The sequence below is a fragment of the Sander vitreus genome, chromosome 10, assembly GCF_031162955.1.
Source record: "Sander vitreus isolate 19-12246 chromosome 10, sanVit1, whole genome shotgun sequence".
Taxonomy (NCBI): domain Eukaryota; kingdom Metazoa; phylum Chordata; class Actinopteri; order Perciformes; family Percidae; genus Sander; species Sander vitreus.
The window spans coordinates 21,883,075-21,908,161 of NC_135864.1; the positions used below are offsets into that span (position 1 = coordinate 21,883,075).

Here is a 25,087-nt window from a genome sequence, read left to right on the forward strand (position 1 = left end):
TGTGGTCAGAGCCAACAGTTATGGCAAAATGTCAGATGATGGCAACATTTTCGACAAAGACACCCTACCTGAGCTAACCGCAAATCTGTCCCCAGTTTAGGAAGTGACGCAGTGACACCTGCCCCAACACAAATGAAAGGAACTGTTGCTGATGTGTTAGAGAACAGCAAATAACCTGAAGAGATTTCTAACTCGTGTGAATAATTTAAATATTGTACTGATCCCTCAGGCTTGCCAGAGGAGCTGTGAGATTTCGATGGAAAATAAACAGACTCGGGGCTGGTGTATTTGTGCATGCATACTTGTAAGTGTGTTTTTGTGCACGTTTGTGTTGTACACATGCAAGTTAGTACCCATATGTCTACTGTCTGCACTGCAGGCAAATGTCTATTCTACTTTGGAAGTAAGCATCCATGTGTGTCTCTGAATATTATCCGATATTTTTCTGGAGACTTCATATTTTATCGAAGGAATAAATAAAGGCAATGGCTAATACATGTAAGAGAAAAACACTTTAGTTCACTGCGAAAAGACGGTGGCCATCTGGTGACAGCCTCGCATCAGCGCTGTTTTAATTATTCTGTGCCATTTGTTTTGGCTCACCCTCTTCATGTCTCATTCTGTCTCATTTTGGTTTGTTCTAGTGGTTTAGTTAACATAAGGGAGTAGACTCCTCAGGCTTATCGATCACATACTACATCACAAAAACTGACTTTTAAAGATATAAAATGTGTCAGAAATACAGAATAAGATTTAGTTTTTAATCTCAGTTGCATCACCCATTTCTGTGGCTAAGCTATCAACCCCCTCCATGGCTTCGGTGGTTTTCTGTGTCTTTCTTTCATCAGCCTTTGAACACAGTCTGAGATTAGGGGTGGTTACTGTGCACACCCGTGTGTTGACAGGACATTAGGAGCAGAGAGGTGGCCTGCTGGTCTCAGTGGTACTTGTCTGCCTCCTCCTGTTCCCCTCAAGGACACAGAAACCATAGGTGTCCGATGATCTTGGACTGTCTGTCAGCAGCCGTTGTCATTTTGAACAGCGGAGCTTCAAATAGGCCCTCCTGCCGACCTGTAAAGAATGGTCAGGTTCCTTTTGCTTCTCCCCCCTCAAACACATCCAAATGGGAGCTTGCCACTGGTCTATTGTATTACTGTTCCTTCTCAGAGACCTGCCTGACCTAAAACCTATGGTGCTGCATGATTGAAAATCAGATGTGGTGCCTTTTGCAGTAGCGCTAACAATCTCTTTCTGGGGATTAGATAAGGAAAAGTGTGGCTGTGGATAACAATTTTCTTATGTGGATTTTGAAAATGTAAATGGTTTGGTTCTGATTTAAGGCTTAAATTGGAAAAAGAAAATTGAGGAAAGTGGCAATTTTCTTGCTTCACTGCATTTATTGTTCACAATTAGTATCTTCCCACTTGCTTTTTATGCTGGCCATACAGTTCTCTGGTCTCTGCTCCAGTGGAAAGTCTCTTCTGTTTCTGAAAATAACGTGTTCAGAGTCAGACAGGCCATCAAGAACTGTTTATGCAACTTCATCTTTCTTTGATTTTCTTCAGCCTCATTCTCACAAGCAGCACCCTGTTTCCACTCCAATCTCCTTGTTTGAAAATGTTATTTGCATGGCCATTAGTCTTGCTTTGTGGTGGAAAAGAAAAGTAGAATTTCATCACTGCATCAGGGCGGATGTTGATCTCATCTCTTCATGTTACAGTGGTGTGGATAAACTGAGGGGCGACATAATATATTCATTAGGATGTAATTCGCTATTCAATCATTCCCGTTCCCAGCCTGGATAATCAGCCCACTGGCCCACGGATGGGTCCACTCAATGCCAAACAAGGACAATTATCTGATTGGTTATGCTCTCTCTGCCAAATGGATCTGACTGCAAACAGACCCAAGCTGTGTCAGCATCTCTCTCACACTCTCACACACACACACACACACACACATATATACACATACACATATATATATATATATATATATATGCAAAACACTCTCACATTCTATTGCAATCATTTGAGGACACAAACATGCAGTCTTGTGTGGGAGCAGGGCCTTATTCACACACCTGTGCCTTTGGCCATACACGCTTGCAGCGCCTTTTTAGCTCGTTTTCCAACTAGCTGTAAAACCACATAATATCATTACTTGGCACAGTTATGCAATAATGGGCATCCCACCCTGAGTGACTTTCACACTTATGTTTTATTAGCCCAGGCCTTCTGACCTGCAGCGGGTCAGACCTGCTCTCTTTGGGTCATGCCCTTTGCACTATTTATTACTTGGATTAATGAGCGCTAAGGTTTCCTTGCCCTTAGGTCAGTCAGGAGGAGGGTTACTGCTGTCATAGAGGTGTGCTTGAGCTGTGTGTGTGTGTGTGTGTGTGTGTGTGTGTGTGTGTGTGTGTGTGTGTGCGCGTGCACGCGCGCAACTCTGGTGGTTCTTGTCTGGTCCCCTTCACCCTTACATTTGGGGGAGAGAGAGAGCGAGACAGTGGCGTTTTTTCCCCATGAGATCTCATTACTGCTCTTTTTCCCATTAGCCCTATGGTAACCTTCCCCGGGCCTGGCGCTGTGTCACTCTCAATATCACTCCCAGCCGCCCACCCCACTGCCCCGCCACAATGCCAAATTACCCCCACCTTTTGCAAAATGGCCTCCCTCTCTGCGTGTGGTAAAGCTGTTGATATTTCTTACAGCCGGGCCCGCGCAGGAGCAATTACCAGCCCATTTCCATTTGTTTCATTTTGCTCGTGCTGATGGTGGTGTGTTTTTGAAGTTGTGGTAGACAGAAATAGGCTGCAGGTGTGATACACATGCTGTAATACTCATCTCTTTTCAATGTAATACCACCTGTATTGTCTCTGCATTCAAATGCACTGCAGGTAATGCCCATGTTGCTACAGTAACGGCTTGTTTGACAAAGAAATCAAATCAAGGCAGATGTGTTTACTCACAAATGTTCATTTAGGAGAATTTTTAAAACACAGTTACTTAAATTAATGTCTATGTATGTTTCACGGTAGTCTAGAGGATACATTTCACAAGGATCAAATTCTTCTCCCTGTACAGATTTAGTTTGTTGACAGCTGAGTCTTCCAGGCCACAGCACCCTCATCCCATCGGTGTTTAGCTTAGTTGCATCTGATTTCCATGTTAAAAATAAACAAAGAAAGCAGAATAGAGACAATATGGCTCTCCTTGTCAGTTTTACAAGCTTTGGTTTCCCTGTGCATCTGGTGGATTTAAGTGTGTGCAAGTGGATTTGCATGTATTTATAATACTTTCCCTACCAGGTTTCTATTTTAGAGCAAGTTCATTTGCAAAGGATGGCAACAGAGTATTCTACCAGTTCTCATCTCACACGCAAATACACCACTGCTTTTTACACCGCTGTTGCATCTGAACTTCACCGTGTAGAGTTTTAACAGTTCACACACTGTTTGTAAGGAGGAGTTATAACTTGTTTTATTGAAACTGTTCAGCATGTTTTCCGATCAATAGTTTTTCCTGTGAACTAAGATATAAGTGTTTGAAGTGAGTCTGTTGGAGTTTTTGCTGCTATGCATTTGTGCTCACCCATGTTTTTTTATTATGTCTTTGCAGTAGACGGAGGCTGGAGCGAGTGGAGCAAGTGGTCGGCGTGTGGTGCAGACTGTTCGATGTGGAGGAGCAGGGAGTGCACCCAGCCGTCACCTGGCACCGGGGGCAAAGACTGTCAAGGGCTCGACCTCCAGTCTCTCAACTGTACCAGCGAGCAGTGCCCACAGAGTGAGTGCACTACCCACCCACATACTGCAAACCATACTCTCAACTCTTCAGCTCAGCAGATAAATAGAAAAGATTCAGTAGCGCAAGGAATTTTAACCATTTTCTGCAACAGGGTCTGTAGAATGCAGTTTAGTTATACATTTACTTATTATATACTGAGCTGATGAGTAGCAAAATAACATTTTAAAATCAATAAATGTGCTCAGAACAGCAATTAAGCGCTGCAGCCAGAAAATACACTACAGATCTAAAAAGGAAAAAGAAGCATGACACTCTCAAGGCCAAAGTGGAAAATGTATTTAAGAAGAAAAACAGTTCAATGGGCTCTTCTCATTTCTCTATTTTGTGCCTCCTCCATTGTATTGCCTGTGACCCAGAAATGGATCTCAGCGCAACATTTTTGGGGATGTCTCAACTACTTTGTACTTACATCTCGAGGAGAGAGGAAGCTTGCCGGAGGAGCTATGAGCGAAGATGAACAGGTGTATCCTTTGCAGAAGTCTTTTTGGCACCCATGACCGTACAAAAGGGGTGTGACACAAAACTGGAATATACAAACCATGACAGCTGTTCCACAAGTCCTATTTAATTGACGTCGCTATAAAATGACAGCTCCGAAGCACGGATGTCTCATTTTGTCAAATGCCTGTTGCCTCGACACCTCACTCCTCGTGTTTCTTCCTCGCCTCCTCTGCTTGCATCTCGGGTGGGAGGGACTAAGATGCAAGGAGAGGATGCGAGGAAAGGAATCGAGGATGGACAAACTGAACAATGCGAAGAGTGGAGTCATGTTGTATCAAATACAACAAGAAGATCACAAGCAATACATGGAGAACAGGTGTACAGAATTAGCATCAATTAGCCCCTGAACTCAGGCAGGTAGAGAGGATGGGCAAGGAAAGGCTTTTCTCTTCATGCTTTGTGTTTTTGAATGCACTTTCCACTTTGTGATTAGGAGCGAGAGTGTCCCCCTCTTCTTTTTATTAGAACAAATAAACATGTTATGCCTCCTTATGGCATCAGCTTCTTGTGATAGATGGAAGGAAAGATGTCAGTTTCATAAGACACTTGTACTGGCAGTAGAATAGTCTGCAGACCATTACTGGCTCGGCCCCACCTGCGTGACCTTTTTAAATGATCCGTTCTAATAAACTCTGGTATGACACCCGCTGCTAAGATAATATACAACCTTTTCACCGCGGTCGGTGCTGTGATGCTCTCTGAGCTATAAATAGAGCTGAGCATTAAACCATCTCTCTTCTGATTAAAACACAACCTGCCAGATAAAGTGCCACGGGTCAAATCGGCCATGAAAACACACGTGCAAGCATGCTTTGATTTGTGTTTATGTTGTGCTGTTACATAGCTACAAACTATGCTACAACTACATAGCTACAACTTTTTTGTGTAAAGCAGACAGTACTGCGTTCCTACTCACCGTGCGTCATTAATAGGGCATGTGCGTACAGTCAGGATCAGAAACCACAAACCACAGCAGGTGAGAGGAAAGTGGCACCACAGGGTCCACTGCTGACCAGATGGACATGAAGGGAGAGCTTCGTCGCTACCTACAGATATCAAAGAGAAAGATATTGCAGCTTCCCATCCAGAAATGATGAGTCTCAGGGTGGCATCTCATAGAGAAAGTGTTATAAATAGCGTGCTCTTTGGCTGATCTGCATGATGAACACTAGGTTTTAATGGGGATTCAGTTAACATGGGTCAGTGAATTAATACACTGAATTATGTATTTTCACTATTTGACATGATCAGATAGACCGATGCATGGAGAGCAGGGTGGGGTCAATAGAGCTACTGTATGTTGCATTGTGTATCTGTGTTAGCGCAACGTGTATGAGTAAATGTCCATGTGTGTGCATGCATATGTGCGTGTGTCAACCGATAGCTGAATATTGGCTGGTGCAGTGAACCAGGGAGCTCAGTCAGCCCATCATCAAAGGTCAGCAGCTCCCCCCCTGAGAGGCAAGATATATACACAAAGATGCCAGTCATTGTTACACACACACACACACACACACACACAGAGAGTCAGTATTTACACTGACACTGCAGAGCGAAGCACCGGCCTCTGAAGAATGCCTGTCCCAATCTGTTCCCAGCAGATGTGTTTCCATAGACAACGGCTGTGTGAAGTATTATAATAAGCAATATAGCAAGATGGTTTTGGCTTGTCAGCAACTCCAATACTTCAACCATGTCTGCAGGCTATTAGCTGAGATGGAAAACCTCCCCCTGAAACAAAAGGCACCCTTTTCTTCTCCAGTGTAATTGAACAATACAAGTGCAGAGTGAGCCGTAGTTACTCTGCCACAAAAGACGTCCTCTGTCGGAGGACCTCACAGACGTCTCTAATTTCCGTCATTAAGCCAGGAACGCCATACTTTAGATGAGGTTATTGTTTTGGGTATTGTATATATGAGAATCAATGTGTGGATCCTTTGTGTTACAGCTCAAAAATAAACAGATCTGACCCAGGCAGGATCATTTTCATAAAGCAAACAAGGGAAGCCCAAGATGGAGCTACGCAAAATCTGTGCAGGGAAATAATAAATACGCTGGCTACGTGCCAAAGTCAAAATGGCAGACAGGTGTTGGAGGGCACAAAAAGGATAGTCGGAAAAATGATACTGCTCGTATTCTCAGGCACAGGAAATTAGAACAACATTAAAACAATTATTTGACTTAATGTGTGTAATGAAGTTAATGAACCTAATTTGCAGCAGCATCCCGTTTTGGGGGTGTCACAAATGATTGTGTGAAAACCATCAAACTATTAATCTGTCGTTAGCTAATTTGGTGGCGAAGCAGGCAATGTGTTCGTCATGGGTTTGTTTGTCAAAGCGGGGGTCATGGACTGTGTGACAAACGCCTGAAACAAATTTCTGGGCCATATTTCACCGCGACCAGTTGAGGGATTGGATGACTGTATTGTGGGAGATAGTAATGGTCACATTCACTTTGAGAGTTTTAGTAGCCATATTTCCCTGACCTTAAGAACTCCTGTGTTATTCATCTTCGGGCAAGTGACCAGGATTGGCCATGGGATGAAATATATTCTCAGGTCTCTTGATAAATGCCTAGGGAGGAGGCACAGGAGGCTGCAAAGCTTTTATTTATCAATGCGGGAGAGAGAAAGGAGCAGGTAGAGAGGACTATCAGGTGCAGACATTGTGCTGACTGCCAATGCAAACCTCAACAGGGTCCAGGTACATTGCCTTAGAGGAGATGAATTATAAGTCCATACTGGCCCATTTTAAGTCAGAAACTGATCCCTAACCAGCTAGCCCTGTAGCCAGTCTGAGGAGCTGAACTGAAAGCTCAGGGAGAAGGGAACAAACAAAGATTGGCCCGGGGTCAACTCTGAAAACAGCTCAACACATCCACAGATTATCCGCAGGCGGGTGTCAATCATGAAGAGAGGTCACACACAAAGAGAATCAAAAGTTCTTTGCCAGCAATTACGTCAAGTGGAAATGAAAGATGGAGTGTCGGGCGGCAGAGAGGAAGAGAGGTAAATTGGTAGAGTGTGTGGAAAAGGAGGGAGATAGAGGGCACGCTAGAGGGGGACTAAAGTTAAGCCCATCCAATTATAAAAACCTGATTAGCTATGTCAATTAAAGTGTGATGGATGTCCTTTCAATTATTGGCTGGCATCATGAAAATCAATGAGCGGGGCCAGGAGGAGCTGAGAGCAGTTGCTGGTCAGGGTTGTAGTGAGCATCGGGATCGTTTTGCTGTGACACCTGGTGGGTCAGATAAAACTTCACTCAGTGATGCTCCGATAAGCCACCAGAGATTACAGACAGAATAGATGGAGAGAGGGAGGAAGAAAGAGAGGGAGAGAGTTGTCTGATTGACTGACTTTATTGTCTGGGTGAAGAATGGTGTGTGCAGGGGAAACGGAAGAGTAGAGATACTGGATCTTTGCATCTGAGGTTAGCTAGGTGCCTTTGGTTTGCCCTTAGAAAGTAAACTGCAACTGGCCAATCTCAGACGATATTTATCCAATCAGCAGAACCCAGTTGGCCTGTTTCCTTGCTGATGGGTGTTGTTTTGTCTTTAGTCAGACTGCACATCTCTCTGTAGTCTGCAGCGCTAGAAGTCTAAATATCACAGCATCGCCTGGCCTTTGATTCACCAAGACAATTGGATTTGGGAACTTTAATGAGAGGTTCAGCCATAGTCTCTCCCTTTTTTGGAGCTCATTGTGGAAGGTGGAAGGTTTAGCCTGACTGCTTACAGGTAAGCGCCTCTATTCTTCCCTGAGGAGAGAGAGGCAGAGGAGATAGGCACTGGCAGGTACATGGACAGAATGTGGTAGAGGAAGGGTGTATTAGTGATGTTAATAGGTTTTCAATGTAGTGAGTCCCTGAGACCCACAGCTGCTCATTTGAGTGAGTCCCAGGGCTCTTACTAACTACTTTCACCATCCTCCCAGAACTGTCCTGAAATGAATGTGGACCACGCCAAATTTAAAATCTGAGTTTTTCTACATTATCATTAGTTAAAGTCATGCAAAGTGATCTTCAAAATAAATAAAATATCATACAAATGACTAGATGATCAACCAGCCTTTTTATTTAAATTAATCTGAAAAGATTAGATTAGAGACTAGTATCAGTCACACCACAAACAAAGGACTCTTGCAAAGCGAAGAGAGAGGATGAAATAAAAACTGCTTTCAAGGAGCAGAAAACTGTTAACTGTAGTAGATCCTGATAAAACATTGTAATAGCCTGTCTGTCTGAAGAGTACAATTTTTTCTTTCTTTAGTCACTTACTGTAAAGAAACCCAAATATTGTGAACTGTTGTATTGTACTGATGTAGCTTTCACTTTCTTAGCTAACTTGAAAATACTAACACACATTAATACGCAGTTTATGATGCATTTTCCCACTGAGTGATGAGTTGAAAAAGCTACCTTAAACTCTAAAGGCTGGAGGAACTGCAAGGAGGGAGCAATAATTTATATTTCCCTGCAACCTTGATCAATGGAAAAAAAAAAGTTTTTGATTGTTCAATGGCTTTAAAACGTTCAGTTTATCCACTCTAAGTTTAACCACGTTTTTTGGGAAGTCATAATTTCAGGCCCCTTTTCACATAGATGCATTCTTAAAAGCGCCAGAGACGCAGGAAGAGTACATAGCAACATCACTGCAGTGTATGTATCCTGTTAAGACTCGCCATAAGAACATGCCATAAGTATGTTGTGTGCAGACGTTAAATGTCAAGAACACAAATCACATTCAGTAGTAATAATAAGTACAATAAGTAACAATAAGTAATGTAATAGTCATTCACAATTGATTGCATGTCAAGAGACCGCTGGCATTACAGCGGGCAGCCATAGAGCCTGGCTGCATATAATCCCGCTACTTAAGGTATCAGATTGTACTGAGATAATCACCCATGAAATAGATTCTGGCATTTCTCTTAAAGACTTGGGCCTGTCAGGCGGCTTTGTCCAAAGAAATGGATTTTTCAAGGCAAAAGGAGAAGGCAAGGACAAACGGATGAAAAGAGATGAATAGAGATGAGAGTGAGCCACGAGAGAAAGAATACTTTTTGACCATTTTCTCTTTTTTTCACTTTGTCTGTTAGCACTCTAATTTAATTGTGCCATTCTCATATCACAGATTTACTAACACCAATTAAAACTTGTCAAATCGGTGCTTACAATGTTGAGCGCAGTTCCTGTCAAGCAGTATGATTACATAGTGGTAAAAAAGAAAGAGAGAGAAAGAAAGAAACACCATGGCGGTCTGGAGATATTCATCAAAATATGTCATATCTACTGATAATCAGGTCGATTTTGACACAAACCTTTTGGACGTGTTATTGCTGCTCATTGCTGAAATCTAAATCACAAGTGTCAGGCACATGCTGTCTCCCTATTAGTCTTTTTTTGGTTTTCTTATTTAATTCTAATGTTCAGTCTTGTACATTTGCTTTTCTCCTGCTTCTGTTCTCCTTTTGTTGTCACCTCACCGCACGCCAGCCTGCAGCACTTTAACCTTTGCCGTTGTTCTCCGTCCCTCAAAGCTGCGCTGCTCAATGTGTCCCCTCCTTGACTGTGTTCAGCTGACAGCCCTACGCCCACGTGGCTCCCAGGGACAATGCCCCTCCACAGAGGCCCCAGGAGCATCCTCCACCACCAAATTCCCCCAGCCAAGGGAGACAGCCGTAGCAAATCCCATTCTCCTGCAAAACACACACACACACACACACACACACACACACACACACACACACACACACAAATGCATGCACATGTTGATGTTTGTCTGGGCTTAGCTGTCATCTTCATACTGTACTTTTGGGAGAATTGCGCTCCTGCTTTTGAGAGGAAGAGAGAGAGATTCAATAAGAGGTGCTAGAATTTCATAAGCAAATCCTTCATTTTTGTCTCTCTTGGGGGTGTTGTGCTTAGAGAGAAAGACGGGAGATACAAAAAAAACATGTGAGCATAAGATATATATATCCAATGCAGAAATGAAGAAAGGTGATGCTGCTTCAGAAACGGGTTCTTTCTCCTTTTCCATTGTCCACAGGTTGACATTGAAGCTTCAGGCTAGAGCTGGCGATATGTAGAAAATCAAATATCACGATATTTTTCACCAAATACATCGATGCTGATATTGCGGCGATATTGTTGGGTTGACTATTGGTGCTTTCACAAAATATTTACACAATGAGAGTTTAGATAAATAATCATCAGTAATGTGGATATAATGACTAAGTGGGTAAAGGCAAATAATAGAACAGCTAGAACAATCTGGTAAGTTCAGAAAATGGCATCACTTCATGTCATGTAGCCTTTAAAACCAGGAAAAGACAACACTTATGTCATATCACGATATTACGATATCCAAAATTTAAGACGATATCAAGCTTCAGGAACAAACAGGAACAAAGTTGCACAATATTAGGTGGCAAGCAAGGAATGTGGAAGTGATTTCATGTTATCTATTAACCAGATCCTCAAGTGAGCTCTTTGCACTGAAGATTTTAAAAGATGTTCCAGCAGCACACGTTGGTATTGTCATTCAACACACAAGGGAGTTTTTCAGTTGTGCTTAATTTCTTTTCTGTTGTTCCGTGTCCTACCCTTGCAGCCGTGAGCGGGGCCGAGGATGTGGCGCTCTACGTGGGCATAGTGGCGGTGGCTCTGTGTCTGACTCTGCTGCTCATCGTGGTGGTCCTGGTCTACCGACGCAAAAAGGAGGACCTGGATGCCGACGTAGCAGACTCCTCCATCCTCACCACTGGCTTCCAGCCCATGGGCATCAAGCCCAGCAAGCCAGGTGTGTGGGCACCGCGGCCACGCAGGCCTCCCCCCCACAGCAGTAGGACACTGTTCTTTGTTCTGTTCTACCTTCCACTGTGCGTCCGTCGGTCTGTCCGTCCGCCCACCGTGACTGTGCAGCACTCATCTACATGTACCACTGATCCTGCGTTTGTTTGTGGTTGTGAAAGTGGTGTGAATGTGTTTACAGTGGTTTTTAGTCTAAGCGAGTGTGTGTGTGTGTGTGTGTGTGTGTGTGTGAGTGACACATTATGTTTCGCTACCACCTCATTGTCAGGAAATGTACCCACTCTGTTTACTGCCTGTGTGGAGCCTCTGAGGTTTACCAGCGAGTAATAGAAATACAACTGTCTGAGTTGGATGGAGATGGGGAACTGGGTTGCAGTGCCTGTGATTCACTGTGTGAAAACAAAAACAAAAAGCCTTTATACATTCTGGGTGCTAAGCTGTATCTGAGTTCTGTTTGGAATTGATTGTGTGGTTGCTAAACAGACAGACAGAGAGAGAGAGAGAGGGGATGGGAATTGACTGGCTTTGGCTTGTGTTTGTGTGTTGTCAAGAGTGTGTGCGTGAGTCTGTTTTCTGCACCATGTGTCTTTTCTATGTTTGTTTCAGTTTTCGTTGTGTGTTGCGACAGCTTTAGAGAGTGTGAGGTCTGTCTCTGTGATGTACCAACCCCTTTGCTTTTGTCTGTTTTTTCTTTTTTCATTATTCAAACAGAGAATTCCCATTTGCTCACCATCCAGCCTGATCTAACCACTACCACCACCAGTTACCAAGGCACCCTACGCTCACGCCATGATGCCACTGGAAAGTTTTCAATGACCAACGGGCCTCTGCTGGACCCGCTTCCCAACGGCTCGCACACTCTGCACAACGGCAAGCTTAACTCAGACCCTGCTGAGTTTGTGAGCAGGCTGTCCACTCAGAGCTACTTTAAAACGCTGCCCCGCGATGTAGCGAACACCTCCTACGGGACCTTCAACTTCCTGGGAGGGAGGCTGACGATCCCCAACACAGGTGGGTTTTTCATTTAGGGTCACATAGATCTCTACGGTCCTCCTCACACATGTAGTTCGGTTCAATTGGATTGGACAAAGCAGAAGATACATTGTTGCCTTTTAGTTTTAGTTCAGTTTGTTTTCTCTACGGCTTTTTATAAACAAGCTGAGAGCTATAAACATGAAGTTGTATGGACTGACGGGTAACTCATTCATTGGAGAGTTTTGGTGATGTCATTCTGTGTCATAATGGACCGATGTGAGGAAATCAAATGACAGCACATTACTGCACCTGGTGTGTATTATGTGAGCTCTCTGTGACCGGCTTCTCTGGGGGGGGTCACAAAGAGCTCTAAAATAAATAATAAATGATGAGTGTTATTAGTTGAGACTGCAACTCGCACTCATTATAAATAGACAAATACGTTGTGACAAACGGACAGAAACAGAACAAAAAGAGGCATTTTCTACCGTAATATCATAGGAATTGTTGTGTGGTCCCTTATTTTTAATGAGGAACTGCTAAAATGCACCTCTGTTTGAACTCCTTTTCACTCTCTGAAATAACAGGAAATATCCCCACACTCACATGATAATGTGCCTACATGTTATATGATGGTTACCAAATGGTCTTGAAATGATGCTAAAATCACATATCTACTATCGAGACAAGACTCTTTTTGGTCCCGTTTCATTTTAGGATATATGAGGTAGTTGCAATTTCAACTAATAATGCTCATCATCATTTCTTTTTTGAGAGCTCTTTGTGACACTAGAGAAGAAAAAAACATAAGGTGCAGCATCAATTGGTGTCAGTCCATGTAGCGCTAATGATGCTGGATGACCATCCCCAAAACGGTCCAATCGATGAGTTACCTGCCAGTCCATAAGTCTTTATGTTTACAGCTCTTGGTTCATTTGTAATCAGTTGGTGTGAACAGGAAACAAATCAGAACTAAAAGGCAACAATGTGTATTTTTGTTTCTAGTTCCGGACCAGTGTGCTGCTTCCATATGTAATTTGTAAATGTGATTTTATGAAAACTCTTAAAATGAGAAGGCAATCAAGCAACCAAATCTGATACCGAAGAGTAGGTTTCACTCAGGTATTGTTTCAGTGAACACAGCAATGTAGTCTGTGTTGTGTGAGGACAGGGAGAGTTCAGTAATCCTCTAAGGCAAGAATAATAGTATCAAATAGTATCAAAAACTTAGAAAATAGCGACAAAAACTTTGTCAAAACAGTAGAAAGAAGGAAGACAAACTTTGAAAAAAGTAACAAAAACCTTGAAAAAGGCCGAATTGTTTTTTGAAAAAAGCAAAAAAGAAGACAGTAGAAAAAAGGAAGGAAGGCAAGAACAGGTCGAAAATAGTGACAAAAAGCGACAAAAACTTTCACACTTTCACAAAAACGCTCACATACCCCCTGCAGTCCTCCAAAGTACCCTTTGGGGTACACATACCCCCATTTGAGAAACACTGCTCTGTAGGATGTTGTGTTTGCTGTTATACTTTAAACAAACATCAAATGTTCATCTAAACAATGTAACATCTGCTACTAAATGTAGAAATATGTTGGGAACAAGTCAGTTTTTATTTGTAGTGCACATTTCATACATTGTCATTGCTTTTTACATTATATTTACACAAACTTTGTTACACCTGCATTAATGACACCATGCCTCTGACTGGACATTAACACAAGGTTTTATCAGTAACAGCTGAGTCCCATAAACGTCTCACTGTCTTGTTGAAACCGACCCAGACCATTCAGCCTTCAAATCTCGTGCATGTGGCTTTCCTAATAGGTTTGTAGTGGGATAGCACTTCATACAAAGCAGCTTATTACACTGTCAGTATTTTCCTCTGTGATGCAAATTACTTTAAAACTGTTATAACGAACAATATGAGACACCAACTATGCAATAAGGGCTTGTTTAGCTTGGTGATTAAGGTGGGTTGTGTGAAAAAGGTTCTCTGCTTGTAACTAATTGCCCCTAGTGGGAATAATAAAATTGTTTTGAATTTGAGTTATATATCTAAAAAAAGTGACTAATACAAAGAAATCATACAAAAAGCAAGGCCTTTACAGTATGTAAAATGCATGATCAATAACCTACATCTACACTGAACAGCATGAATAGTTAAAACGTTTAGTGCAGTGATGAGATGACTAACTCTAAAATAGTGTGCACAAAAGGCAACAAACGAAGATTCCCGGAATAAAACCTTGAACAAATTATTCCAATTAGGCCCTCACTTATGACATAGCTGGTTGAATTTGTAGCTGATGTCCACAAGTGTCAGCTGTGTGCATGGACAGAGGAAAAGAGATGGTCCATTAAAGATTAGTCTGATAAAAGATATAAAAAGCCCACCATCATTAGTCCCTATTTTGCTTTCCCTCTTCACATTAGCTGAGTACAGAGCTTATATTATTATACTGGAAGACCGTGTTTTCACTCGGCTCATTGTAGGCTGTCCAGATTAGCCGATGACAGTGCCAGTAAGCCACTGTCTTGTGGGAGAAAAGGTCTTTCTTCTCGTGTTTTTCCTTGCCAGTTCTCGCTCTCGCTCGCTCTCTCTCTCTCTCTCTCTCTCTCTCTCTCTCTCTCTCTCTCTCTTTCTCTTTTCTCTCTCTTCCGCTCGCTTACTGATATTTTCTGCATGGATTAACTTAAAGCCATGTTGACTATACCACGCATTGGCACCCATCTTCTCATTGGGACACAGAAAACAAAAAAAATCTGCACTTGCATCCACTCAGAGGAGATATGTTGCACCTATATCAGGCACCTTCACCTTATTCAAACTGACGTTTTTTAGGTAAACAAACCCAGTTTACAATCCAGAGACTGTTGAGATTGTGTCACATAGTCACTGTTTGTACCACATTTTAAATAGGATTCTAAGCAGATGATTTTGGCATGAGAATCACAACACTAATGCCACAACATTCAAACTACCTCAATAGCTCTCTCTTCTCTCCAAGGTGCTTTGCCACATTCTCCTGGGGAAGTGTAATTTTCCTAGAGTAGTCCTTTCCATGGTCTCAATTATCTACGCGGTGGCAGACGGAGGACATTTAAACTGCGAAGCTTTGTGTGCTTTTGTCTCAGCTAATTGTTGACCGTGGGGACGCGTGCCGCCTCGGCTGCCGGTGCCAAGATTTGCATCTACTGTACCTGACGGAGGCTGCCTCTGACCTTCACAATAGATTTGTTTTTTGTTTTTTGCAGCCGTACAGTTTTGTTGAGTGGGCTGGCTTCCTTTTGTGAGATGACAAAAGCGTTGTTCAGTCAGAACAAATGAGCCTGTCCCCCTCTTCCTTATCCCCCCTCTCTTTCTCTCTCTCTCTCTCTCTCCCTTTGTTGTATTTGCATTAGGAATCAGTCTGCTCATTCCTCCCGAGGCCATCCCCAGAGGAAAGATCTATGAGATTTATCTCACTGTTCAGAGGAAGGAAGATTTAAGGTGGGTCTCTTTAACACTGCCTAACTGGCAGTCTTCCCTAGATGCCACTAGGCTGTTTGTTTTGATGCTCTACTGTTCCATTAGGAAAGGCTTAAGAGTTTCTGCCAGTACTGTGGAGGAGGGATGTAAATAAATAACGCATCCTTTTACCAGGGTGTGCACTATTTAAGTTAGATGAATTGTTTGGAAAAGCCTGTCTATCTGCCTTGCTGCATTCAGTCTCAGAAGGCACAGTCGTTGTAGCATGCTGTGATATTATGTTATGACTCACTCATCACAACTACAGTAGGCTCAGCTAGTCAACGAGTCCAGCAGGCTTTCATTATTTTCTGTTACAGCTGCTAGATCATTTGCTGAGGTAACAGTATCATATCCTGCTTACAATAGACCAGTATGTTCTCACTAATAACTCTATGAGTAAAAGCACTTTATTTGGAGTCCTTCCCCTCTCTCTCTCCCTTCTCTCCCCGGTGTAGGTTACCCCTGGCCGGCTGCCAGACCGTGCTCAGTCCCATAGTGAGTTGTGGCCCTCCAGGGGTGGTCCTGAGCCGGCCAGTTATCCTCAGCATGGACCACTGCTCTGACGCATGCCTCGATAACTGGGCCGTCCGCCTCAAGAAGCAGAACTATGAGGGCACTTGGGAGGTGAGACAGCACTATAACTCCAGCACAAATCCTCCATAGAAAGACAAAGTTGCCACCCAGTGAATTTGTTAAGTCGTACTGAACTCACTTGAGAGCTTTCCTTGAAAAAGTACAAACTTGGTCAGCAGTGACTTGAAACTGGCACTGGAAAGCACTCATTGCTGTGTAGCGGATGTAGTTCTGGCCCAGAACTCATCCACTCTAGTGTTTCAATTATATTGACCATCAGGTGTTTTCACATTGGGCTGGAACAAAAGCCTGGAAGATCCAGCTCTCTCCAGCTCAAGAGTTGCTAGGCAACATGTAGTATTCTCCTCAGTGCTCCTTGACTACTTTTGACCGCTGCTTCCAATTACTGAGTTCCCTCCCCATTTTTGTATCCATGAAATTTGAAAGTGACCAGAACTGCCAGACTCCAATAGGATAGACTTGGGAAGAACATTTGGTGTACACACACACACACACACACACACACACACACACACACACACACACACACACACACACACACACAAACACGCGCGCAAACAAATGCTGTTTGAGGCAGTATACACATCTTAACAATCCAGATTGGAAAGGGGTGCTGGTGGGCTTTGGAGTGTTAGTAAGTCTTCTTTCATGTTCGATATTGTGCATAAATTATTCAGCCTCCCTGTGTGTGGTGGCGGTGGGGTGTCTGTGGGATGGATTGGCCTGTCTGAGGCAGAGGTTAGACCAGCACTTTTAATCATCAGCCGGACCAAATATAGCCCAGCGGCCTGACTGCATGTCCACCAAAAGAAAAAAGTGCCAGGTGGATAAGAGAATGAGAGGGGAAGCAACCACAGAGAGTGTGAAGAGAAGAAAAACGAAATAAAGAGGGAAAGTGGAAAAAGCAGGTAATGTAGATATAGGGGAATGAAGAGTGGGAGATTGGAAATAAGAAAGAAGAGAAAGACATAAAGAGATGGGGGAAATGGACACGCAGGAGGAGTAGAAATTAATTGCTCGTAGAGTGAGTGCTCAGTGGTGTAATCGAGCCACCTCGCTCTCTGCTCCACTTCGAAGAAATATTAAGATGATGAAAAAGTGACACTCCATTGTGGTTGCATAGCAAATGAATTGTGTCAATACTAATTCTATTGATGTAGATGGTGTCTGGTTGAATCGATCCTAGAGGGGCTTGCTGGGCATTTGGCAGGCAGAATGCTCTCTTTAGCTTGATTTGGTAATGAGAAGAGTCAGTCAACTGGCATGATGGGATTTTAGAGAAAATGTTGTCACCTTGGGTCCAATTTGTCCCCATGAAATTAGCCCAGAGAGCAGTGGAATCATCTCATAAAACTATCCTGTACCGCAATTGGATATTTTTGCAAGGCTGTCATCTTTAGTCAAGATGCAGTTGTGATACAGCACTTTAGCTCGGTAACAAAGCAAGAAAAATGCAAGATGTTGCTTTTCTGACATGTTTAAATCTCTTCATTTTTTTCTACTTGGCAAATAAAAGTACCAATTAATTCTGTGTACTGCCTGTTTTTTTTTCACTTTTCACCATCCGGCAACAGTGTTGTTTTGCAGATAAATTACCAAGTTGTTTTCACTTTTCTTGACAAATCTCAAAGGCGGAAGGAAATTCTGGAAATCCCGATATTTACTGCACCTCCAGTTTTTTCTTTCTCCAGCCCCATCCATTCTTGCCAGGAATCTATTCGAGTCGCCTTTCATGTCAATTGAGTACCTCATTCATGCATTATTAAGTAAATTGATGGTATTCTGTAGGATGTGTCTTTTTATGAGGAAATTTGTCTTCATGTCAGCATTGAAGCAAGAACAAAGTATCCTTTTTTCTGATCTAAACTGTTACCCAGACATTTATGTAACATGACCTTAAAGACCTTCAGCCTAAATGCCACTTTGTCACACTGCAGGAGGGACAGAGTTTGGCCCTTGATTCTGCGCCAAACTATTTCCTAACAACCCCTTTACAAACACACACCCACACATACACATCAGGTACCCAGGCAAACACATTACCCTTCCCTCCTACATAAATTGGGTGCTTGACCTTCCACCCACGCCTTGTTTTTTTTTTGTTGTTTTTTTTTCTCCTCCTCGCCTCCTCCAGGACGTCCTGCTGATGGGGGAAGAGTTGGTGTCGGAGCCCTATTACTGCCAGCTCGAGGCCGAGACGTGCCGGCTTTTCTCAGAGCAGCTGGGTACCCTCGCCTTGGTGGGAGAGTCCCTGCACATGGGCGCTGCCAAGCGCCTGAGGCTGGTGCTCTTCTCGGATGTGTACTGCTCCACGCTGGAGTACAACATCAGGGTCTACTGCATGGACGACACACAAGACGTCTTTAAGGTAAATTGTGACAAATGTAGCGCTGCCTATTATTCTGTTTGGCTGGCAGTTTCTCAGCCTGAGATTGAAGGCAATTGAGTGGTTTCTGAGTGATAGGTAGACTATTATGTGTAATAGCATTGTCTGTCACATTGGAAGGTTAGTAGAAAGCAGTGCAGGCATGTAGGAGTTAGGCATTGCCATGGTAAATTGAACAATATTCCAGGGTGTGTGATTTGTGGCGCTGACGTTCCAGCCCCCTGAGTCTATTGAAACAATGCATATGTCCAGATTAATTACGGTATACAGTGCAAACTCTGAGTGTGTTTTTGTGTGCATGGCTACAAAGGTGTTTTATTTCTTTTCATGCTGTCAGTGGTTCCGCTTGGCTGCCGTGGGCCAAGAAGTTTCCCATCACTTTGTTCAACAGCATATTTCGCGTCTCTTTTTTTGCTCTCCACATGGACAGAGTATAATCAAGCACTAATGCCTTCCTCCTTCCCCCGAGGACTGCCTCTGAGTAGCCTGTTAAGATTTCATTTGCATGGTTAATTAGTAAATTAAAAGGAGAGCCTGCCCCAATCTTTTCCCAGCAACCCCTGTGCTCTCGCTCTTTCTCTCTCCGCACCTCTCTTTCTCTCACCAAGCTGTTCCTCTCCGTCTGACACCACCCACAGCCACGAGAGCCACTTCGCACTCAAGTCCACTTTTGCCAGCTGTAATGGCTGACCTCCTTGTGCTGAGGTTCACCACCGGCACAATCTATAGATGGCTATGGGACATAAACAATGGGAGGGAGTTGGGGCTCGAGCTGAAATTAGCACTCACACATTCAGGGAGCTGAAGATTAGATGGGAACTGTGCACAGGCTCTAGCTGTGGGGTGGGAATTACTAAAACCTCCTAGCTTACATCTGTCTTTTTGTGGCTCAATTCTGCCCCTGCTGCTATCTTTCTCTGTTTCTGACAGCTATTGCATGATAGCAGGCGCGCTCAGGGAAATTGCTGGCTGACATTCAACTGTGTTCTTAGAACATAGAGAATAGAAGATAATATGTATAAATAAATGTCAAATGTAGCATACAGGAGGTATTGTACAGCTGATGAAGCTCTGCAGAGGAAGTCATTTGTTTGCAGATATATCAATCCTTTTTGTTTACTCACTATCAAAGCAGTTGTAATTAGGGAGGTTGTCTTTATATATTCAGATCATCGGATGACCCAGTGGTGTTTTGCTGCAGTGACTGTTGAAATGACCTTGCACGTCCTGTGTTGGATGCAGGAAGGCTGCTGGTGCACAAATCTCTCTCTCTCTCTCTGTGTGAGTGTCTCTCCTTCTGGCTAGCTCTTGTTCTGCTATTCTCCCGATCTCTTAGCCAGGAAAAGGACATCTGAGCTTGTTGACTCAAGCACTTGCCGCCATACTCTGCGGCTCCCTCGACGCCCGTGAGTGCATTAACTCTCCGTCTTTCACAACCTGGTCCTGTGGTAAGCCACGGCGTCTCCAGGGTTTTGTAGTTTTTAGCGAGTGATTTAGAATGTGGCCCACACTGTTTAGTAATCTCGACTTCACACTGCTCTTGGTGCTATTATGGAGGGAGCCGTTCATTTAGCAAGTACATTAACCACTTTGAGTGGAGATTAAACTTCCCTGGAGAGGTTCAGCCTAATCACTATGAACTATCTTTAAAATGCACCATTTATGATCAGACTTTTCACTATGGCTACCATTAGAGTTAATTGTAGTATGCAACAGTGGTGGAGCAGCAGTAGGTGGTATGGTGGCGTGGCACAGCAGCATTTTTTATCCTTCAGTTGATGTACAGTATATCTTCAGCACATGCGAATTTTATGACAGCCCCGTTTTTCAGACAAGAAGTCAACTTTCCATGCATTAAACAGGCTGTACGTTTGATGGGAGGTGAAAAAAACATTTCTCTGCCTTTTCTGTTGGCTGTTCGGTGGCAGGAAGAACTGTAGAAACCAAAGAGTTTTTTTCTCCAAGTCCCCTGGCTGGCTGTCAGTCTCATCTGACAAGCTTCCATCAGCGAGAGTGACACGTACGTGCACGCTACACTTACAGTATGCACGCTGTACCATGCAATCTCTTATCTCCCAATTACAGCAGATTAGAACCAATGTTATTGTCTTTGATCCTAAGTGTGCGGGGGCTCTGGGGAAACAGTGACATTTCTGTCTGATGCTTGCCGTATGTTAGCAGGGCTCTGCTGGGACCAATTAAGTTAATATTTAATGTGTGTCCCACTCTTGATGGGCCCAGCCAAGGCTGGCGCGCAACAGAGGAGTCATGATCGGCGTTTGGTAGCGCCCTCACTGTGCACTCGGTTGTTCCCAGCGAGACCTGTGGGAGAGCTTCACTGATGTTCTGCCATCCAACAACTGATTGAAACACCTGCAGTGAACCAAGCCTCCGACCCAGTACAGAGATAGACATAACACCGTCATCTAATTAAACTGGAAGGGTGCCGCCCAAGGTGTCTTTTTAGGACCTGAATATGGTCCAACTAGTTTTTTTTATTTTTATATTTAGCTACGATATTTAGAATCTGTCAGCTTTTGGAGTGAAGTAAAAAAAAATCCTCAGTATGTTTACCACGTTTGAATAGTGGAACAATAACAAAATATACCGGGGTTTATTGATAACCAAATGTTCTTCCTTTACACCCACATTTCTGTGTTTTGTAGGGCCAGTGTTGTGCCATTGAAAAAAAAAAAACACGTAGAATGATTTATAAACCACCCACTTTCTGTCAGATTTATTTTTTTACAGAGGTAGAAACACAGTCAGTTGTTTTGCACTGAGTGCTAGACTTTTTGAGCGACCACCATAAATACTAATCCAGTAGATTTAGCAATACATATCTGGATTACATGTTATGGCTCTATGGATGGCAATGTTAATCCACCAATTTAGTTCAGAAATATCTCAACAACAGATGGATTGCCGTACATTCATGTCCAAGAGGATAAATCCTTCTGAATTCTCCTCTCATGCCATACAAACAAATGACATTCCCAACAGCCTCGGATGTAGGCCTACTTTGTGTTTAGTGCTGATAAGCAAATGCTAGCTTGCTAACACGACAAACCAAGATGATTAACATGGTACACATTATAGCTGTTTAACATCAACATGTTGGTGTTGTCATTGCGAGCGTGTTAGCATGCTGGTGTTAGCAATTAGCTCAATTAGGCTGTGCCTAAGTGTAGTCTCACAGAGCTGCTAGCATGGTTGACTCTTTTATCATCATTGTAGTGAGTTTAAGTAACATTTAACAGCCATAAGATTTCCCAAATGGTGAGAAAATGTTTTAATTAACTCTTTGTACTCCCAGTATTATATTTCAGACTACAGAATTTACACTTTCATCAATATTCATGTAATGAGGCCAATACATTCAGCTTGATTGTAAAAAAGTATGTTCTAGTGTTAAATTGGTGTTTATTGTAGTCCAACTGGTTAAACAGTGGCTCCTGGAGTCTTTTATACAGTACTTGACCTCAAGCAATTATTCTTATTTGGGTATAAAAGGGCTCATAAACAGTTTATGTGCTCCCTCCACTATGACGTTTTCCTCCTAAACTCCTGAGCAGCAAGCTACATTTGAGCAGAAATGTTTTACTTTTATGTATCGGAGGAGAGAAACCAGCATGTACAGAGACTAATACAAACAGTTTTTTCTGATCCCTCCATCAGAATAGTTACTGGCAAGACATTCTAAGGGAGAAAAACAGAAGAGCATAGGCCAGTAATTGCTGCCATTAAATGAAACAAAGACAGTCAGCTTGATCATTGAGCCCAGCAGAGAAATTGTTTCCATATTATATTTGTGTTTCTGCGCAGTGTTTTTCTCCCGTCCTGCTCTGTGATTTATCAGGCAGAATGTGCATCTTTTCCCTTGCAAACACAGTCACCATTTATAACTGAGCAGACAAGTCCCTTCTATTTGTAGTTATTAATCAGAGTTGACTGTAGCGGGCACGGCCACTGGAGCTCAGACTGATAGACTCTCAGTCAGAGAGGAAAAGCCTGTCACGTCCTGCTGACAAATACACAGATTTATGGAGCCCACATAGCCAGGCTACTCTCTATAAACAAATGCATTTGCCTGAAAAGAGCAGCTCTGAAAATGGATCGTCGCTACGATCTGCCATTTTTAAACACATGAGGACACAACATTGCTAAGCGTGGAGGGGTGAGGACGAGTTTATGAGGATATTAAAGGCTGTGTATCTCGCTATGTTTCAAATGACATGGAGTTTGACTAATTAACTGATCAAATGTTAGTTATTATCCCCATCACAGCTAGTTAAGTTAATCGGTTTATTACACACCAATCCAGAATAATAAAAGACCACATGTAGTAGCTTGACCTTGCTGTGAGGAAAGTAGCCTATTTTAATCTGCAGCTTTGAACCAGTCCAGTTCTTATTTTATTTGTATGTGTGTGTGTATATATATTTATGCCTCTGCTAATACTTTGATTTGTTTAGACTGTTTCTTTTCTCCACCCATTGGCTGGCTGTTTTTGTTGCACGAGAGCGCTTGGTGCAGCCACTAACCTCTTTCTGTCAGCACCAGCCCGAAGAGATTAGCTGTATGTGTGTCTCTTGTTTCCCAATGGAGCCCAGCCCCAGTCCATCACAGTCCCAGCTCTGGTCCGAGAGGATGAGGGGATGGGTGAGGAGATGAGTGAGGGTGGGAAGGGGGTTGAAGTCATAGAAAAACTGTGGCCATGATTGCAATAATCCTGTTATCTTTCCTGCTAAAGCTGGCCACTCGAGTGACCTGGAGACACAAATGTTAAGCTGCCTCTGTCTCTCTTCCCTCTCGCTCTGACTCTTTTCACTCCTCCCTGCTCTATCTCACTCTCTTTAGCCAGCCTCATTGAATGTCAGGGGGTGGTCTTGGCTCTAGCTGACTCTAAATTCACAGTCTTCACACACACCGCAGGCTATCTCGAATTCCGTCAGAACAAAAGGGGTTTTTCTCCTGCAGTACTTGAACTTCTCGCCCATCTCATGCATCTTAATGTGTCCACGGTTGTATAGGGTCAGAGTGTTTGTGGAGAAACTGCTCTTCTGATCTGCACTGACTGGAAACACAATTTAGCTGTAGTTGATGATTAATATGTGATTTGATAAACTAATTCAAAACCTTGCATTGTTTTCCAACCCAGAGTAAATGTGGTAACATTTAGCTTCTCATCTATTAGCTCGCTCACACTGTCATTTGTTAACAGGATAATGGGGCGTAAAGAGGGCCATTATTCTCTAAGTCCAGAACATATGCTGAAACCGTGCACACAAACACACTCTAATACACACACTCACAGGCACTCAGGCACACATAAACAATACACAAGCGAGACAGTGTCATTTCAAAGCAAGGACATGTCCACACTAGATGCTGTGTATTTTCCCTCAGTAAGCTCAGTGTCCCTGTCAGCTAGCAGGCGTGCCATGCCCTAGACCCTGTTTGATTGTAATCCTGCCATGTCAGCCCTGAACCTGATGGACTGCTAAAATGGCGAGTTAGTATTCATTCTAGTAGCAATATGTTGATAATAAGATAATTGGCATTCTGCACGCTTACTCTTGCTAGCAGGCCTAAATCTGCTGCTATAGGTCAAAGACCCGATCAAAGTCCACCAGCCCCAATTTGCAATGCTAATCGCCCCCAACAAATTATTGTGCTTAAGAACTGTATTAAATAAACCTCTCTGGAAGCCCTCACAATGTGCCTTTTGTCTGCGTAAAAGACATAATAGCAGAGGGCTTTTAATTCTGTGGAGAGTGCACTGCCCCCTGTTATTAACTCATTAGACCCCGACGCTTTGATTCAGAGCCATTGTCTGACCTTCCCACTCTGAGTAAGTGGGCTTGGTAACATCACAAGGCTCTGGTATGGCAGCACAGTGAGGAGAATGTTCCAGCCGGCTACATACAGTCAGATCATAGCTGTGGCATTTGGGTGAAAGGAATAAACCAATGTAAATGCAGGAATCAAGATGGATAATCACATGGGGCATAATATTCATGTTAACAAGAAGCTAAGCATTAAGCAAACATGGAAATTAGCAATACGCTGAGCAAACATGGAAATGCAATTCTTGGGCCGAAGCGAAAAAGTGCTCATTCAGTGAAGGAGAGAGCACATCAAATAACAAAAGCAGGTCGAGATTCCAAATGGATAATTAACAGCTTTCTTTCCATTATAATTGGAATCAGTCTAGAACATTCCTGGTAAAGAGGGCAGAAAATTGAATCGGTGTTGTGCAGATAGAAATTACTGCCATTCTCCACCTTAATTAGATGTCTTTGCTGAAGTCAAACCATTGGCAACCATGCTGGCATGCAGCGTATGGCTTCTATGTATACACACGTCTCCCTCTTGGAGCCTTTGTCTTTGAGATGTGTCTCCTAGACTACGAGGCACATTCTGGCTGCCTGTTTTTTCCTCTGCTGCCATCTTGTTTCCCTCCTCAGACAGATTAAATAACATATCTTATTTCTGA

At 43.1% G+C, this 25,087-nt stretch overlaps 1 protein-coding gene across 2 annotated transcripts in view; it reads left to right on the forward strand.

The window, feature by feature from the left end:
- unc5a (unc-5 netrin receptor A) overlaps window positions 1-25,087 on the forward strand; it is a 137,111-nt gene that overhangs the window by 104,013 nt on the left and 8,011 nt on the right. Inside the window, exons 7-12 of one of the 2 annotated variants that reach the window (XM_078260907.1) lie at window positions 3,621-3,785; window positions 10,923-11,153; window positions 11,834-12,133; window positions 15,500-15,587; window positions 16,064-16,232; window positions 18,337-18,570. In XM_078260907.1, the coding sequence (XP_078117033.1) occupies window positions 3,621-3,785; window positions 10,923-11,153; window positions 11,834-12,133; window positions 15,500-15,587; window positions 16,064-16,232; window positions 18,337-18,570 (1,187 nt within the window). The remainder of the gene's footprint in view (window positions 1-3,620; window positions 3,786-10,922; window positions 11,154-11,833; window positions 12,134-15,499; window positions 15,588-16,063; window positions 16,233-18,336; window positions 18,571-25,087) is intronic. The other variant, XM_078260908.1, reaches the window with a different exon arrangement.